The sequence below is a fragment of the Diabrotica undecimpunctata genome, chromosome 5 (assembly GCF_040954645.1).
Source record: "Diabrotica undecimpunctata isolate CICGRU chromosome 5, icDiaUnde3, whole genome shotgun sequence".
NCBI lineage: Eukaryota > Metazoa > Arthropoda > Insecta > Coleoptera > Chrysomelidae > Diabrotica > Diabrotica undecimpunctata.
The window spans coordinates 24,928,035-24,947,708 of NC_092807.1; the positions used below are offsets into that span (position 1 = coordinate 24,928,035).

At 34.6% G+C, this 19,674-nt stretch overlaps 1 protein-coding gene across 2 annotated transcripts in view; it reads left to right on the top strand.

The window, feature by feature from the left end:
* Positions 1-19,674, top strand: part of puf (ubiquitinyl hydrolase 1 puf) — a 129,554-nt gene that overhangs the window by 98,353 nt on the left and 11,527 nt on the right. The window contains exons 33-38 of one of the 2 annotated variants that reach the window (XM_072531762.1): positions 1,434-1,553; positions 1,602-1,727; positions 2,387-2,621; positions 5,108-5,340; positions 9,076-9,279; positions 17,305-17,442. In XM_072531762.1, the coding sequence (XP_072387863.1) occupies positions 1,434-1,553; positions 1,602-1,727; positions 2,387-2,621; positions 5,108-5,340; positions 9,076-9,279; positions 17,305-17,442 (1,056 nt within the window). The remainder of the gene's footprint in view (positions 1-1,433; positions 1,554-1,601; positions 1,728-2,386; positions 2,622-5,107; positions 5,341-9,075; positions 9,280-17,304; positions 17,443-19,674) is intronic. The other variant, XM_072531763.1, reaches the window with a different exon arrangement.

Consider the following 19,674-nt stretch of genomic DNA (forward strand, 5'->3'; position numbering starts at 1 on the left):
TAAGCGAACTGTAAACAGAACTACAATAGATTTCAAAACGACGTTCCGGATTTTTAAAAATCCAAAAATTAAGAACAGTTCGAATTTAGACGGTTCAGGTTCTTAGGAGGTTCTTGAGTGGATGTTAAATAAACATCTCTAAACCTTTGAGCGATGGACTGCTTTTTAGCGATCAAAACCTTACCTAAAAATGGGTAATATGGGTCAAATTGAATATACGTCTCAACAAATCAATGGAAACATGAAACAAATAAATGAAAAACTACTTTGATATAAGTTTGAAGTTTTGAAAAATTTCATTCTTTTTTTTTTTGGGGAAGGCGTTGAAAAGTGTTTTTGGGAGAAGTTACGGGTGGGGTTTGATGTGGACTAGTTGGTGGAGCTTTTCTTGTATTCAAATAGCAGCATTGGCTGTAGGGCTTGCAAGCGATTTGTGCTGTTGTCAACAGTTGGGACGGATAGTTGTTTTTTGGAGGCATTCGGTGTTGAGATGTCCGCTTTGGCAACATCTCGAGCAATACTTTAGACGCAAAGGGAAATTTATGCCTGTTAATATCAATACCTCTCGAGAGTGAATCAGCGAATTTGGGTTCAGAGTCTGTGAGGACTCGTATGAAATTGGTTGGTATGGTACGGGAGCCGGTAATTATACTTTCTGGATATGGGGTACGGATTGTGGGTGGCTTTCCGTGAAAGTTTTGGGTCTATGGTGACTGAGTTTTCACCGATGATATTGCGGAGTTTAGATTGAAGTACGTGAATATTGAAGGATTGGGAGGTATTGACATTGGCTGTTTTATCTGACCGCTAGACTTTTAGAGAGGCAATATTGTTTGACAGGAGCTCATTGGATTTTATGATTAAGAAGAACTTAATTTCCTGGAAAATGCCGGGAGGGATGTTTTCTATCCTGTATTTGTATTGATTCTGTTTGGTTATAGAGGTGGTATGAATGTGTGATGTGACATTTATGGCTAGTGTCAATTCAGAGTTGTGTGGTTCAAGGTAAAGATTATCTAGATTGGTCGTGTAGTGTGGTTGGTTGAGGAATGGGCTAGCTTGTTTCGGGGATGGTTTGGTTTGGGCTATTCTCGGAGTTGGAGCTAGGATTTCTTGGTCAGATTGATTGAGGCAGAGATGTTATTGTCCTCGGTGTAGGATCTGAGCTGTTTTGTGGAGCTCGAGTGTTGATTGAGTTTTTGGTGATCAGGTGAGCCAATTTATTGGATATATTGACTTAAGGCAGTCGAAATTGGATCCAAGAAGGTTGTGGTTTCTAAAGAGAGAGAGAGAGAGAGAGAGAAAGAGAGAGAGAAAGAGAGAGAGAGAGAGAGAGAGAGAGAGAGAGAGATTTAAGACTATCGGGAGGGGTTGGGGTCTATGCACATATAGGTATATGCTTATATATTTCAACACATTATTATTTGTTATAGGCTGTAGAAGAACTATTTAAATTAATGCAACTAATGGTGATTAAACATCCCGATGCTTCAGAAGGCGAGCAAAGAGAAATTTATAGTTTTAGGAAAAATACGCTAATGACCTATCTACAGGTAAATGTAAAAACGTACAAGCTAATCATTAATAACTAAAAATGAAAGTGTTTTCAGTGTCTCGATGGAAGAACGAGTTGGGGTACATTAATATCGGCGTTTAGAATACTATTAGAAACCAACGATGATAAGTTGTACGTCGTTTATAATGGTGGTTTGCAAATTGTTTTTGAGGTAACTATTTTTTCTTACTTTTTATGCCTTTGCACTAAATTATGCTTAATGTTTATGTATGTATTTGCATAATAATGAATGAGCTCCTTTCCAGAAGCGACAGAAATTTTTCTGAAATAAAAAGAATATACTAATTTGAATATTTCACATCTTTAGGTATATAGTCGATTTCCGCTCACCGGCACAGTCGACACATTATTAATGTGAATGAAAACTTATTTTATAAACTAGATCTAATGTATTATTCTTATTATTAAAAGCAGAAATATATTATGTTACAATGTAAAGTGACCAGCAAGGAAACATATTTTCTTACGTGTTCTCAATGATCGAATTCAAAATTTCCTAGAATTCATGATGGGCACGTGATTTCGGCTACATTTCACCACTTACGGCGCGTGATTTCGGATGACGAATTTCATTTATTCTTTGCCAGATTATAGTACTATATACTAATGCTAATGTTGCACATTATACGGATTTCAATCCTTAGTTTTTAACTATATACTTAAAATCCTTAGCAAATTCGTTTCGCGACACTTGTTTAGGTATATTTATACAGTATACTTCGGCGTATTAATGTATTGGCTAAAACTAGACCGGCTTATGTTATAACTATAAAGTTAAAACTAACTATATATACTTTTTTTCTCTTGTAGTGTTTTCAAAATCTTCATTTAATGCTTCACGAAGCAACCGCTTGTCATGTTGTGGGTGATATGTTAGACATTCTCACTATAATGCAAGATCTTTTGGTTAGTATTAGAATGTACAGAGACATTAAAGATGCTAGAGGAATTTTACTTGCTACAAAAGACTGGCTGGAGGTGTTAAGAAAACTGGCAACTTTATTGAATACTTACAATCCTCCGGAGATGAGAACGTTATGTATAGGTAAGGATTATTTTAAGATTTATGATATATTTTGTCTAAAAACATGTAAGCCTAGTATGTAAAAGTATATCACTGTGATAGAAGCGTTATTTCCTTATTTATATGATTCTATAATTATCAGTATATTAGTATATACAGTTTGTAAAGACAACGTTTCGCTTGATTGTCTCGTTTTTTAACTGAATCCAACCTTTTTGTGGCATTTATACAAGTTTTTCTTTAAAAGAGGATAGATGCAAAGTTTTATTTGGCATGTGATGACAAAAATTTGAAAGAATAGAGAAATAATATATTTATTAAAGACCATATGCTTACACTAAGCAAATTTCACTTTGTCTTTCAAGGTTGTATCAATCCGTGGCAGAATTTTAATTATGGAGCTAGTAAAATATAAGGTTTTAAGTGTACAAAGTAGGGACATCTTCTGCAATGTATTGAAGTTTATGACGTTGGAAGCACAACGTGGAGGGGTATTAATTCTTTTATAGTTGGTATAAGCAAGGGTAAAGTTAAAAATATTGTCAACAAAGAAATAATATTAAAGGGAAACTTTTGTTCTTCCACACAATACATAATGATTTTCGTGATACATGAATTTTGTTACTTACAAGAAATGGCTCCGGACCAAACTTATATCTAATTTACTACCACGTAGTTCGATAATGATAATGCACCGTACAACAATACGTACAGTTTGAAAAATCTACATCAGCATCTCAAAAAAAAAAAATGAAATGAAACATTGGCTACGAAACAAAAACATATTATTTTCAGGTGATATATTAAAAGTCGATCATCACCTTACCACCTTATCAGCCAAATCTTAATCCACTTGACCTTGTTTGGACGTCGCTTAAACAGTATGTTGGAAGTAAAAACATCACTTTTTTATTATAGATGTTGAAAATTTTGTACAATGAATTTTTCTCCAATTTTACACCAATATGACACAATCGCTGCCAACGTGATCTCAAATTTGAAAAAAAAAACTTCTTAACTTAGAACCAATGCAATAGATCAAATTATTATCAATGACGATTCAGACGAAAATTTTATTGTTCTGAAAGTGAACATAGTGAATTCGATGATAGTGATTCATAGAAATCGATTGCAAACAAATATTTCAACACACTAAAGTGAAAAATCTAATTCTTTCGTTATACGGTAGATTTATTTCCAATAATTTAAAAACAGTTAGGTATCATTTATTGTTTTATTGTTGATAGTCTACTACGAAAGCATGAACCTGATATTGTTTCATTTTTATGTAGTGAGTAGTTAGTTTGTTTTATTGTTGATATTCTATTGCGAAAGCAATTATAAAAATCTCATAAAATGTACCAGACACTACAGTTGTTATTGCATTTTTTTTTATTTAGTGAATAGGTATTGTTTGCTTTTATTTAGAAATCAATATTCATCAAACACTGTATACCTTCAAAAAAAATTGTTTATTATATTCATAAATATTTCTTCACCCTTTTATTACATAATTATTGATATTAAAAATTTGTTAAATGAATTTATTTTACTTTGCATAAATTTTACTTTGTATCAAATTTATTTACTATTTGATACTTTGTATCAAAAGATGTAAATAAAAATCTATTACAGAATTCTTTTAGTCCAGGTTCCTCCAAAAACTGTGTTTTTTTATCAAACTTTTTACTGGTGAAAGTACATACATTATACTATTTGAAATTTTTTTTTTTTTTTTTCAAAATGTCCTTTCTGAAAATGGCTGCCCAAACTCATCCAGTTTGTTGGTGGGTGTCATTATTTCTTGGAAACGAATCATCCGAAAGCAAAAAACTAAAAGGTGTCATATTCTGTATTTAATTGGCTATGGTAGGTGCTACAATTAATCATTTTCACTAAAAAAAAAACATAATGGCGGACTTTTGAATTTTTCGACCTCTTTTTTACACTCTTAATTGTTTATTAATTTTTTTTAAATAACAATAAATATTTTTCTTTGTGGTACCGATCATAGAGAGATATCTAAAGAGTAGAATACCGTTTGGTTTATCTTGATAACAGCTGCCATCACCCGGCCTGTTTGAATGGCTGGATTAACCGTTTGGAGCGCTGCGCCCTTCCCTCTTATCTACCTACTTCAAGATGGCGCGGGCCTTAGGGACTAATTATATACTATTCCTAAAAGTATTTTCTAGCAATTTTAAAAAAAAAATGTCGATTTTTTGAAAATTATTTGGAGTAACCTTGTCTCAAACAAAATTTGTAACCGAATTCTCATGATTTTATTTTAAAATATTTGAATATTACGGGGAGTGTACATGCGTTTCTACTATCTCGCTCAATCATCGCAAGGTCATCGTTATTTGTTTGCGCATGTCAGAGACAAAGTGAAATTTGCAAAGTAGTGACGTTTTTAAAGTCTTCTTAACAAATAGCGACAACAATTATATTAAATTAGACTAATATCTTCTTAAAAAAATTGCAAACTTTTTTTTTTTTAATTTTAGAATTACTTAAAGAATTTGTTGTGATCATGGCATCAGAGACTATGCAAGTTCTGGTACCGCTACTCTCTCATTGTCATTCTGCATTCCAAGATAGTCAGGATGCTGTACCCTTAGGACCGTATTTTCCTAGAAAAGGTCACTCGTTACCAATCCTTACAGTAAAAGGAGGAGCGCGACCCTTGAGGCCAATGGTTCAGATGACTGTGCCCCATAATCAACTGGAATGTCCTAGGGTGAGTAGAAAATTAAAAATTAAGTTTGTGTTTTATAGATAGCTTCTGGACAAAATTAAGGCGACACACATTTTTTAAACATAATTATAATAAAAACTTACATATTGAGTTTGGCAAAAAAATGATTTGGGGAACAAAATGAAACCTTATCATCAACCAATTCTTTTGTTAATTAATTTGTTAATTTTTTGTTAAGGCGAGCCGTTAAAGCAAAAGTTGAAATGTAAACCGTTTGACACGTTGCCTGCCATTTGACACCGGTCTATATGACGGAGAAACATTTTTCTTTAGACTGGCGAGATCTATTCGATCAAGAATTTTATTGGGGGTTTTGGAGCCGCCTCGGTCTAGCCGAGCTGGTTAAGAAGAAGCATTAGGACACCGCAGTTTTTGATGCACACTTTTTATTGTCGACAAAATAGAAAACACAAAAATGACCCAACCCAAAACAAATCCAAACGTTTCATTTTAAAATGAAAAAATGTAGCAATCTTTTTTGTAACATAAAAATATGTAATAGTAAATTCAGACCTGTTAAAAACTTTGTACCTATATCGGAAAGAATATTCTTCCTTCAACTTAATACCTACCAAATTACATCTAACATTATCCAGGTATATGCCCCTACAGCTGACAAACCGGACGAGATAAGTGAAGCATTTTATAACGAACTATCGAACACCTTAAAACGCCTCCCCAGAAAGGATTTAACTTTGATTATGGGTGATCTAAATGCCAAAATTGGTAGGGGACAATCGGGAGAATTCATAGGACAATTTGGACTTGGAGAAAGAAATGAGCGAGGAGACCGACTGGGCGAATTTGTAGCAGAAGAAGAGTTTGTGATTACTAACACTTACTTCAAACTCCCACACAGAAGATTATATACATGGAAATCACCACAAGATACTCCAGGCCGCATAGTGAGAAATCAAATAGATTACATTCTGATTAATAAAAGATTCCGGAACAGCATAACATTAGTCAAGACATACCCAGGAGCTGATATCAAATCAGACCATAACCCATTGATTGGCAAAATTAGACTCAGGCTAAAGAAGGTTAGACGTAGTGTCAATCCAAAATTCGACATCAAGCTATTAAAAGATCAACACACAGAACATAGTGTAAAGCGGTATATACAGAACAATTTGAATACCGTTATTCAATGGGATGTAATGGACCAGGAGCTAGAAAAGTTACATACAATTTCAAAAGACATACGAGAGAAATTTCTCAAACCACCAAAATTAAAGAAGAAATCGTGGATGACCAATGAGATTCTAGATATGATGGAAGAGAGGCGAAAGTTTAAAGATCAAGACATGTCATTATACAAAAGAATCGATAAAAAGATCAAAAAAGCTATTAGAATAGCTAAGGATACGCATCTAAGAAAACAGTGTGAGGAAATACAGCAATTGCATCATAAACACGATTCATTTAATATGCACAAAAAAGTTAAAGAAGCCGCAGGCTTATACAAACCTAGAAGAGTTGGGTGTTTGGCAGATAACCAAGACAAACCACTGTTAATGTTATGTGGAAGTTACTTTTGCAGATGAAAGGCGTTGAAGACACTGAGTGCCAAACAGGACCTCCGATTACCATTGAAGAAGTCACGTCAGCTATTAAAAGAACTAAAGATGGTAAAGCGGTAGGGCCTGACGAGTTTTGTGCAGAATTCCTAAAACTTATGGATGAACAGGGAATAAAATGGATAACAACTGTATTCAACAACATATACGTAACTGGAAAAATACCCCAAAGCTGGTTAAAGTCGACCTTCGTGACCATACCAAAAAAAGTAAATGCCAAGACATGCGAAGACTACAGAACAATTAGCCTAATGAGCCACTTACTTAAAACGTTCTTGAAAGTGATACACGGCAGAATATATAAAAAATGCGAAGAACAAGTATCATGGACGCAGTTTTAATTCCGCGATTCCTTAGGCACCCGAGAGGCTCTATTCGCTATCCAAGTGCTTATGCAAAGATGCAGGGATGTTAACTGTGATGTGTGTACTTGTTTTATCGACTACAAATCGACTTTAAATTTGATAGAGTAAAGCATGATAAACATCCTGAAAGAAGTGGGGTTAGATGATAGGGACTTAAGAATCATCTATAATTTATATTACAACCAAACAGCCAATATTAAAGTGGGTGACCAATTGACAGAGGCAGTCTCCATAGATAGAGGAGTGAGGCAAGGATGCATTCTGTCCCCGGTGTTATTTAATATATACTCTGAATATATCTTCGAGCAAGCGCTAGGCGAACTACAAAAAGGCGTATTAGTCAACGGAATTGTCTAAACAACATTAGATATGCCGACGACGCAGTTGTTTTTGCAGATAGTCTGGACGGTTTGCAAAGAATAATGTTGCGTATATCAGATATAAGTAGATAACACGGACTTGATCTTAATACGAAGAAAACAAAGTACATGGTAGTCAGTAAGCGCGAAATATTAAATACACAGCTTTTGGTTAACCAACATCCAATTGACAGAGTGGACAGCTACACATACCTTGGTACCAACATTAACAGCCAATGGGATCACTCCAGTGAAATAAAACAACGCATAGGAAAAGCGAGATCGGCGTTCATAATGATGAAGTCTCTTTTCAGAAGTCACGATTTACCACTTGCTACCAAAATCTCTCTCATTAGATGCTATGTATTTTCTACGTTATTATACGGAGTAGAGGCCTGGACACTTTCCGAAGCTTCTTTAAAAAAATTCGAGGTATTCGAGATGTGGTGTTACAGACGTATTTTAAGAATTTCATGGGTGGATCGTGTAACTAATGTTGAGGTCCTACGTAGAATAGGCAAGAAATGCGAGATTATTAACACCATCAAAGAGCGCAAACTAGAATATCTTGGCCATGTTATGAGGAATGAACAGAGATACGGCTTGTTGCAACTCATTCTTCAGGGAGAGGTATTTGGAAAGAGAGGACCAGGGAGAAGAAGAATATCTTGGCTTCAAAACCTGAGAAAGTGGTTTATTGCATCGACAACCGGACTATTCAGAATAGCAGCAAGCAAAGTTAGGATAGCCATGTTGATCGCCAACATCCGGAACGGATAGGCATCGTAAGAAGAAGAAATTCAGACAATTGGATGAAAAAAAAAGGCAAAAGTAAACGGAAAAAAAGGTTAAATAAAGGGGGAGAGATAGGGAGACAGGGGACTGTACATCGGCTTTTTCGCTTTTCGTTCATGTTTTCTGCCTTCTACTGCATAAATGGTCACGTGACAAGAAAGCTATGTTTCCAAAAATCAACAAAATTGGTGGTACAACCTCAATTACAAATAACAATTGAGTTTTCATACAAATCGAAACCTCAAAAATTGGCCATTTTTAGATTTATGAGGATTTGGGTTGGAAATATTGTTCCGAATGTTCTGGTAAAACCTCAGATTCATGAAAACTATGTATTCTCATGTTTTTTAAAGTAATAAGTAAAGAAATACTAAGAAAGAAAAAATATGTACTAAACATCGAAGTTTATCGCTCTCCTAAAAAATTTAAAATTTTGACTTGTATTTCGACTTTTAACCATCGATATGTGTATATAGGCTAGCAGAATAATTCAATTCACTTTAGTTTTAGAATAATCCTTTGTGGTCTAGGGTTATAACAATAATATAATGCATATTCGATAACATACGAGGTAAACAATTTTTTGGGAAATTATAATTATTTTTTTTTTATTTTTAGGGAGTGGATCCAGAATATGATTTAGCCTTGGACAAATTTTACAATCCGTATCACGATTTCATCGATATGATATTTAGATTGGCTGTAAATAACGAATCTGTTACCGAAGTACTGATAACTTTAAGCGCGATTGTTGGTTTCGAAGCTGTACCGTTACATTCCACGTATTTTCCTAAATTGTGGTTGGACATCTATAAATCTCAGGTAAGTCTTAGTTTATAAAATCTCACTCGCAAAAATCGCAGAAAAATATTTCTGCAATCTTTTTTTGAAATATTAAAATAAATAATATGCAAGAACATAAAATAATAAATTCAAAAGAAGTTCCTGAACAATTATACTATTGTAATATTTATTTGAATTTATTTACAGTCTTCCGCTAGTAACACTAAAAGCAAAATTAATTTATAACATTTATTTACTTAACCGTTCAAATTTATATTATCTACTGATTCTACAATTTAATTTATCTTTATATATATTCTACTTCACTTCTAAATTTCAGTAAAATTTTCCGCTGCCATTAGAGCGCCAAACTTGCAACTCGAATCGCCGATCGAGAATGTTCCATCAGGGGCGTAGCAAGGCTATCGTAACACTAATATAACACCAGTACGGGATGAATTAATCATTAAAAAATCGAATTCACAAAACCGACTTATACGAATTTACTTAAGAGTGAGAAAATTCACAAGTTTTTAACAAAACCTTTTGGCCAATTTTTAACTACTGTAAAGTGGTATTCTGTCATGTACAAGTACATATTCAATTCAAGTATATGGGAGTGCATGTATGCATCGTACGAAAAATATTAATTGAAAAATTATGTAGCAGCGGAAAAAACTTTTTTGTATCAGTATTAGTCGAGAAACCCCGCGTGCTTCCTTCAATTAGTTAAATTTTTCCTGGCAAGGTCCATGCACAAATTTTACGCAGGCGTCTTCTTTAGGAAGAATTCGCGAGAAAGCTACGTACAGTTGTCTTTGTTCAAAAACAGAGTTTCGAAAAACCCAAGGCAATGGTGTCCCTGAGCATGTTCTGTTTGACTGGAGTCTAATTGATTGTCATAGCGAAAACTTGCTTAACGGAAAACTGACAATGCTGAAACTTGAATGAGTTTCTGATAACATAAATCTATTTCGAATAAACACGACTTTTCAAATAGCCTTTTCAGTCGAAACTAAGGCTTGAATCACATGAGTTCCCAAACCAATAAACAATTAAACGCTTTCCGTTACACAGTCTTTTCTCGTAAAGTTTTTCAGCAGCATAAAATCGTTCTAACCTTAAGCTTGAGTCGGTGTGGTAGCTTTTTACATGGAGCTAGACTGTTTTAAAGTTCTGTAGAGTATTTTGGTCTCCTTGCTCTCCCGGATAAGACGTGGATAACGATAAAACGGTTATACATTTTGAGATACTGTATGAAAAATTATTAAGTCCAAGCTCACATGAATTCGTTTTTTTTGACAAAACTTAAAATATTTTTGAAAGGGTCGTATTTTGACCCAAGATTACTAGTGTTTTGGTCAACTAGTCAGTCAGGACTATTTTTTCCCTGCCTCGCATTTTTGTCGTATAAATATCTATTATTTGTATGTATTTATAATGCAATTGCGATTGATTAATTGTACTTTGGAAATTATATTTCTCTCCGCCATTGGTAATTGATTGACAGTTTTATTTTACTTCAGTGGTTTTCAATATCAAATCGTTCAAAAAGGGTGAAACGGACTATATAGAATTTTTCATATAAAAATGAGTGCACGTTATTTAAGATTTACGACGTCAGAACTCCACAGCGTTGCCAAAACATCAGAATAGTTAATAAGTAAGGAATTTTTAAAATGTCAACTATTTAAGAATACAATACACTAGTCAATTGAATTTTTAAAATGTAGTAAAAGGAGTAAAAAAAACTTTATAAAGGTACTTTGGTACTGTAGGTATAAACTTTGTAAAGGTTTTATAAATTTAATGAACCCAATGCTAATAATAATAATGTATAATTAACGAATTGACTAATGTGACTATCCTTTTACCATCTGTTTTTGTGGTTCTGACACTTCTTTTGTCTTCATTTTTCCATGAACGAAATATTGTTCCATTTTGGAAGATCCATATTTCATAAAAAAAACATATACAAACTTATACAGAAATTTATCTGCAATATAATTTCTTAAAATAAAGTTCTCTTTACTGCACTATTAGGCAGTTCCATTTCTCTACGCCTTGGAGAATCTTTTTTTTTTTTTCATCTGAAACCCAATTCGTTTAATAACCTCCATAATGATGTAATGTAAGCATCGAACATCTGCTTCTCAACAAAGTTCTCTCTTAATAATTTTTAAGTTACATGTTTTTCTATAAAGAAAACATTATGATTTAATAAACATTTCTTATGAACAATCATTCTGTCTACCTTTGCTAATTTGAGAAAGTTCTTACTACTTGATTTGTACATGTCGTAAATAATATCACGAATACCACTGACATTCAACTCTTCTGTATTAGTTTCTCTTTTTTTACTACCGTTTTTTAGGAGGTGATTTTAAAAGTTCATTATTTTTAACAGCTTGAGAAATATTATTAACAGTAGATACACTTATTAGTAACACACTAAAATACATAAGAAAACATTTTAATACAAAATTATATATTCTAAATTCTTTAACTTATCTCTTTGAGAGCATTTAATAGTAAAAAACCCCGCCATTATTACATGTTCAAAATAATCTATTAAAGATAATCAGCTATTATCAGCTTTCTACAGACTATTCAGTTGTTTTTGGCATAGCACAATCACAATACACAACAATAATTACTTTTTAAAGCTTTTATGCTAAATTTAATATGTACGAGGCATGTTTTTTTTAAGTAAGTACCGTTTTGCGATTCCGCCGCCGCAGCGCTACGGTCGGCGTTCCGTGCATGAGCGCTGGTTACCTACATCTCTTGTCTACGCACTGACGCCATTACAGACTGATTCTTCATTGTATACTTGTTTACTCCAGTGTTTAAGATGCCTCCAATAATCGTGAGTCACGCTGATTGTGAAGTACGGGCTGTTATACGATTTCTTAGTGCTAAAGGCGTAAAACCAATCGATATTCATCGTGAGATCGTTGAAGTTTACAGACAAAACATTATGAGTGATGGAATGGTAAGGAAATGGGTGAGAGCATTTAAAGATGGCCGCACAAATGTGCATGATAAAGAACGGAGTGGGCGTCCTTCGGTCGTTAATGAAAATTTGGTGCGAGGAAATTTGGAAAGTGGAAGAAAAGGTGAGAGAAAACAGACGCTTTACAATTTCATCATTGTCCGACTGCTTTCCTCAGTATTCTCGTAGTGTTTTGTATCGCATTGTTACCGAGAACTTGAATTACAGGAAATTGTGTTCACGTTGGGTTCCAAAAATGTTGACGGATTTGCACAAAACCCAACGTTTAGGCAGTGCATTGACTTTCCTTGAGCGGTACCACAGTGAAGGTGAAGATTTTTTAGACCAAATTGTTACTGGTGACGAAACGTGGGTGGCCTACGTCACACCAGAATCGAAACAACAATCCATGGAATGGCGACTTTTATCACCACCCAAAAGAGTGAAGTTTAAGCAAACTATTTCTGCCCAGAAAATCATGTGCACAGTTTTTTGGGACAGAAAAGGAGTATTGCTAGTGGAGTTTCTACCTCGTAATGAGACAATCAATGCAGCGTCTTATTGTGAGACATTGAAAAATCTGCGTCGTGCAATCCAGAACAAAAGACGTGGCAAGTTGAGTAAGAGTATCGTTTTGCTGCATGACAATGCCCGTCCACATGTGGCTAATCAGACCAAAGATCTCATCAAATCATTTAAATGGGAAACTCTAGATCATCCTCCATACAGCCCTGATCTGGCGCCCAGCGACTACCATTTGTTCCAGCACTTGAAGAAACACCTGGGTGGTCAGCGTCTTCAAGACGATAACGAAGTCAAAACATTTGTGATGCAGTGGTTAACAAGTCAGGCGGCAGAATTTTATCAGGAGGGTATTCAAAAACTGGTGCCACGTTATGACAAGTGCCTCAATATTCACGGAAATTATGTAGAAAAGTAGATTAAGGTACAGTCTTTCATGTAAAAATAAAATTATTGCCATATCTTTGCACGTCTTTTTTTAATTCCAAAACGGTACTTACTTAAAAAACACGCCTCGTATTTATAAATACAATTTATTAATATATAATATTGTTACGAACATGCATTCGACGTAGCCCATATAACGGTTGCATCACGAAACGACGAAAAGCTTCCAGAGATGTATCGAGCGCGGGAGAGATCGACCGGTCAAACAAACGAATTAGAGGTGGACTACTCCAAAATAGTCTAGTAAATAATAACTTTTATATATAAGTAGTTCTGATATTAGCTAAGTTTTGTGGATAAGATATTTTCGTGCTGTAAACTTATAAATAAATATAATTATATAAATTAAGAACCACTCGTTTTATTTAAAAACGGTACAGTGGTGTCAGGTGTGGGGTTTAAAAATAAATTCAGCAGTGATTGCTAAAAAAAAAGACTTTTGAACTTTTGAAAAGTATTGTTCGTCGGGAACATCCGCGTAGTTCTTTGTAAAAAAAAGAACATTTAAAAAGTACGTGTTTGCCTGACCAAAGATGCTGGTAGTAGAACTTGCAGTAAAACAGTTGTGTGAGCAACTAGAAGAACGCGATGAAGACTGCAGCGGGTCCAAGAAGATCCTTTAAGAACGACTGAAGGATGTTCTCAACAAGAATGGAGATAACCCAGAGACATTCCAGTTCCAGTCAGCAGAAGAAGCAGTTTTAACGAAAATAAAAAATGTGTCGCAAATGATCGAAGAGAATTCTAGAAAAAATGATGATAAATTCGAAAACGTTTCCAAAAGATTCGATGAAACGTCTCAAATTATTAAAGAAGCAGCTAGACAAAATGTATCTAGAAGATTCGACGAGACTTCACAAATAATTAAAGAAGTATGTATTCAGAACAATGAGAAATTTGAAGAAGTTTCAAGAACATTCGATAAGATACAGAAAAATGTAAACAAGATAGAAGACGTAGAAGAGAAGATCAAACAATTGGAGACCATGATAACTAATACGAAAGTGCTACCACCAGTTAATGCAGTAGTTAAAAAATGTGTCGCAAATGATCGAAGAGAATTCTAGAAAAAATGATGATAAATTCGAAAACGTTTCCAAAAGATTCGATGAAACGTCTCAAATTATTAAAGAAGCAGCTAGACAAAATGTATCTAGAAGATTCGACGAGACTTCACAAATAATTAAAGAAGTATGTATTCAGAACAATGAGAAATTTGAAGAAGTTTCAAGAACATTCGATAAGATACAGAAAAATGTAAACAAGATAGAAGACGTAGAAGAGAAGATCAAACAATTGGAGACCATGATAACTAATACGAAAGTGCTACCACCAGTTAATGCAGTAGTTTTAGATCGGGTAGTGAAAGAAGAATCACCTAGAGACGAAACGACACATCATATGAGATGCAAATTGCCACCATTTAATGGAAAGTCTTCTTGGTCCATGTACCTTAGACAATTTGAAGCTAATGCAACAGCCAATCATTGGACAGAAGAAGAAAAAGCTGTTTCCTTGACTGATACTTTAGAGACAGTGAACTACAGAAAGCTTTACGACTAGCAAGACCGAAAGTTTTAGATGAACCGCTCGCCATTGCCTTGGAACACGAGACAGCTAGTCGAGCTTCACGGGGCTTTCGAGTACGAACCTCTGAAGAGAGCGACGAACAAAACAATAAACGTCTGGAGGAAATCGTACGGAAAGTAGTTCGTAACACGATGCCGAAGAGACGCGAAACCAGATGTTGGAATGGTGGCGACGTAGGTCACATTTGCCGTAAATTGCAAGAAAATAATACAACAGTCAGGTCAGAAAGAGTAGCAATCGACATTGCAGGACCACTTCCAGAGACGAATAATGAAAATAAATAAACTCCTGGACAAAATTAACGCACCACTTTAAATAATCTAAATATTTACAATATGAAGACAAAATAAAACTAAGTTACATTGAAAAAATAATAAACACCTACAAATAAGTCGAACATGACTTTGTCATGACCTTAATTTGCCTTATTGATTCTTTAAAAATTTGTTTTTGCCGGAAATGCGTAAATAAGCTAGCATAACTCCAAATTGCAAAAAGGAAAAAAATCAGTAAAGTAACACAATAAAATGCATCTGGTCACTAATACCGAGTGGGCCCTCCTCTGCTTCTTAGGACTGCATTTATGCGTCGAGGCATATTTGATATCAAATGTTCAACAAAAACTTGCGGAATATTCTCCCATTCTTCAATAACGGCCCCAATGAGTTGGTTGTGGTTGGCATAGGGGGTCTACGACTTCGAATCTTTTTTTTTTGAGATAGCCCCATAGATGCTCTATAGGATTCATGTCCGGACTGCTAGGTGGCCACTCTAATAATGGAATATCAACATCATTTAGGTAGCCAATAACCTGTCGAGAAACATAAGGACGAGCGTTGTCTTGCATGAATAAAAAATTAGGTCCAAGAAACGGAGCAAAAGGCACTACATGTTCGACAATAATGTTGTCTAAGTAATAATGGGCATTCATAGAACTCGTACGTATGGGGACCAACTCCGTACGAGCTTCAAAACAAATTCCCCCCAAAACATTTTAGAGCCACCACCAAAAGGTACTTTAGGAGAGATATTGCAGCTGGTAAACCTTTCTCCTCGCCTTCGCGAGACACGCTCACGACCATCTGGAGCTTTTAGGCTTACTTTAGTCTCATCGGAGAAAATAACTCGTTTCCAATCATCGATGGTCCAATTTTGATGCAATCTTGCAAAATTCAATCTCTGAACCCTGTGTTCTCTGGTAAGCAAGGGTTTTTTGGCCGGTTTCCTGTTGCTCAATTCTGCTTCATGTAAACGTCTTCTAACTGTTCGACTTCGAGACGATATCGCGACATTTCGAACATCTGCTAGTTAATTTTTTAGCAAATTGCTGGTGACTCTCCTATCTCTGAGAGCACGTTGTCTCAAAAAACGATCATCAATTTGATTAGTGCAACGTTTTTGCCCTTCACCTGGTCTTCGATGGTACGACCCTGTTTCATTATATCACCTCAACTTGCGACTGATGCTGGAATGATGTCTTCCTAACAAACCTGCAACGTATGTCATTGAATATCCTTCATCTAGGAGAGTCGATGCTCGCACTGCCTCCATTGACAAATTTCTTTGTCGGTTCATTTTTTTATTTAATTTTTATGCAAATGAACTTCCATGTGATAAAAAATATCACAATAAAAAGCTTGTTTCTCACAAGCACTTTGCTTTAATCGGCACTTTTAAGCATCTTTTAAGCAACAGACACTTTTATCGGCAGTTTAACTCACTTTTAGTCTAAAACGAAGTTAATACAAATTATTGTTAAATCAAGACTATTATTAGCTTACGTAACAACTGTCATTGTCAAACAAGGTCCATAGGCAACTTTTTGCACAGTAAATTATCAATAAAGATTATTGAGAAAAATATGAGTGGTGCGTTAATTTTGACCAGGAGTTTATATCCTGGTAGCCATGGATTATTTTACGAAATGGACTGAGGCCTATGCGATACTTTGCGAAACACATTAGTGTTTGTTTTTTGAGAACGATTTCCGAAATGAAAATTCAAACTTATATTTATCAGTTTATTTATGCAATTTAAAGCGTAATCCTGTTTTAGATACCAACTGATCCTAATTATATTTTTAGAAGTGACAAAATTTTAAATGTTGAACTACTGGTTGTACAGTTAATAGGAACGAATTATAAAATAATCTGTATATACTATTTTTGTTGCACGTTACGATTTATACAAAGTGACGTCACTTACATACCACAAGAAAATAGCTTCAGAATGATAAATATAATTCTTATATCAGTTATTTTAATATGATATAAAGAAACTTTAACCCTGATGGCAGCCACTTTAGAGATTTACAAAAAATAATTTTTTTTCGCTCTGACTTTTATCAATTATATAATAAGATTTATAGGTGAAATCGACATATCTTCTTTCAAGGTCAAATAAAAACCCTCAAATAGAGATCAATCTTCAATCACGGCGAGAAAAAGATCCCCTTGACTATGAAACTTATTTTTTATATTTGAAATTTAACTTGTTTTTTTTTGTTTCAGAATATCGATAGAAAATATATAAATATGTTGGTTACCTGTAACTATTTTGTGGATTACGTAGATGCTGTACTATTGGACGAGAGATCGGCTTTGACTGTTGATATTATTTACGAATTTTTAACTTTACTTTTTCCAAAGGTGAGTTATTATTTCCGAATGAAGATAAGTATAGACTAATAATGCTGTTAGAAATGTTTAATTTTTCCCGATATACTTTAATTTTTCGAGTACGTACCCGGCTATTTATAGCTTTCACGCCCAGTTTCCCCTTTCGAGTTTCGGCTACTGCCATTGAATTTGCGAGCCATAGGTCATCGAGAGTACACAGTGAAGCGTATGGTTTATACAGGATGTCAAGTGTTTTATATTCTGTAGTTTATCTCGTTCGCAGAGCGCTGCGTTTTCGGTTTTTATGACAGATAATGTTAGAATGCGATTGATCCTTAATAATACCAGACAATCTATCACCTCCAATCATTATAGTAAAATTCTCTTGTTAGTAATAGAGTTTATTTATAGAGGTTACTTTTATAACTACTCTTTTGGAGCGTTGGATCTCACCTTTATCTTTTCAAAGTCTTTATCGGTTTCAGTTCTTATAACTGCTTAAATTTCCTGTGGAATGGTTAACAATTAAGTATTTTTGAGGGATCTCACAGTTATGTTATTTTTTTCTATCGATGCACGATACTTCTTAAAATGTGCTCGTCAAAGACCAAAAATGATCTAATAGAACTGATTTACCCCTTCGCACTAAAAAAAGAATCATTTGCTATACCACACAACAAAACGAAAGATAGAATAATCATATAGGTTCGCGATCCTGGGATTACAAGAGAGGAAGTAAAAAACGTTAGATGAGATTGATGAACGAAACTATAAAACATGCTGAACAAGATAAATGACAACAACACTGGATATAGCCTACCGAAGGAGACAAGCGAGGTCTATTTCCTAGAAAATCAACGAATGGAATAAAGACCGATTTGGAAATTACAATGCACGGAATATTTAATGTTATATTCTGATGTATTGTTCTGATTTCGATTTATTCTTTTTCCCACGTTAGACGAGGCAATGAAGCAATAAACCAACCAAATGTTTGCAGTTGAATGGATCTCAATGAAACTTTTCGTATGAGTGCCAGGAAATATGTTGAACAAAAATGATGATGTGGAAATGAAAATTACATTATTGAACAAGGAAAATGCATTTTTATCATTATCATCATCGTCAGTGGCTTGACAATCCGTTGTGGATCTGGCCTGCTCACAAAGAAGTCGCACCTTCTGTCGATTCCTGGCAACTTCCCTCCATCTTCTGACCCGTAGAATCTGTAGGTCTTCTTCCACATCATCAATCATCTCCTTCGTGGTCGTCCCCTACTTTTTGTGCCCTCTGGTTTTGAAAATTTTAATTCCTTCGTGTATATAATTTGAATTGCTCAAATGTATAGTTGTTAATTTGAATTCGGATATTTGAGGGTTTTAGAAACCAACATATATTTGATTTTTTCCTCGTTTACCACAAGTCTTAATTCACTTGCCGCATCCGCAAGCCTTATAAAACACTGCACCCTGTCTCTCAAACTTCTGCCCACATAACTATATCATCAGCGAATGCGAGAATTTACGTCGATCTATTAAAAATAAGAGTCGGCAGTCAACGGAGTCCGCATAGCCATGATGATTTCCAACCTAAGAAGAAGAAGAAGATTAAAAATAATTCCATTCATTCTAATATTTAATTGTTTGATTGCCTTTTCCAAAGCAATATTAAAGATGAGACACACCAGTACGTCCCCTGTCTTAGACCAATATTAATGTCAAAGAACGTATAGTTTTCTCCTTCAATTCTAACCCATGAGCTCACATTTTGCATTGTTAGTTGACTTTCCAGCAGTAAATCCACATTGATATTGACCAAAAATATCCTTTGTAAAATGTTAAGTTTTTCAAACAATACATTGCCGAAGATTTTATACGCACATGGTAACAGAGTAATGCCTCTATAGTTCTTACGCTCCAGTTGATCACCCTTTTTATGCAACGGATCTATTATTCCCTTTAGCCACTCTTTTGGTACCAATTCATTCTACCATATAAATACTATTAGTTTATGGATTGCTGCAAAAAGTTGATCACCACCTTCTTTATACATTTCCGAATAGATTTCATCGATTCCTGGGGCTTTATTGTCTTTGAGTTTTAGAATGGCATTTGACACTTCTTCTCTTGTTGGGTCTTCACTGTGTAGTTGACGTTGTAGATTTTGTTGATTGTCTATGTTGTAACCTCCTTCAATATCGTTTATATTTAGATGTTCGCTGAAATGTTGTGCCCATCTATTAAGAACTGAGTTTTTATCATG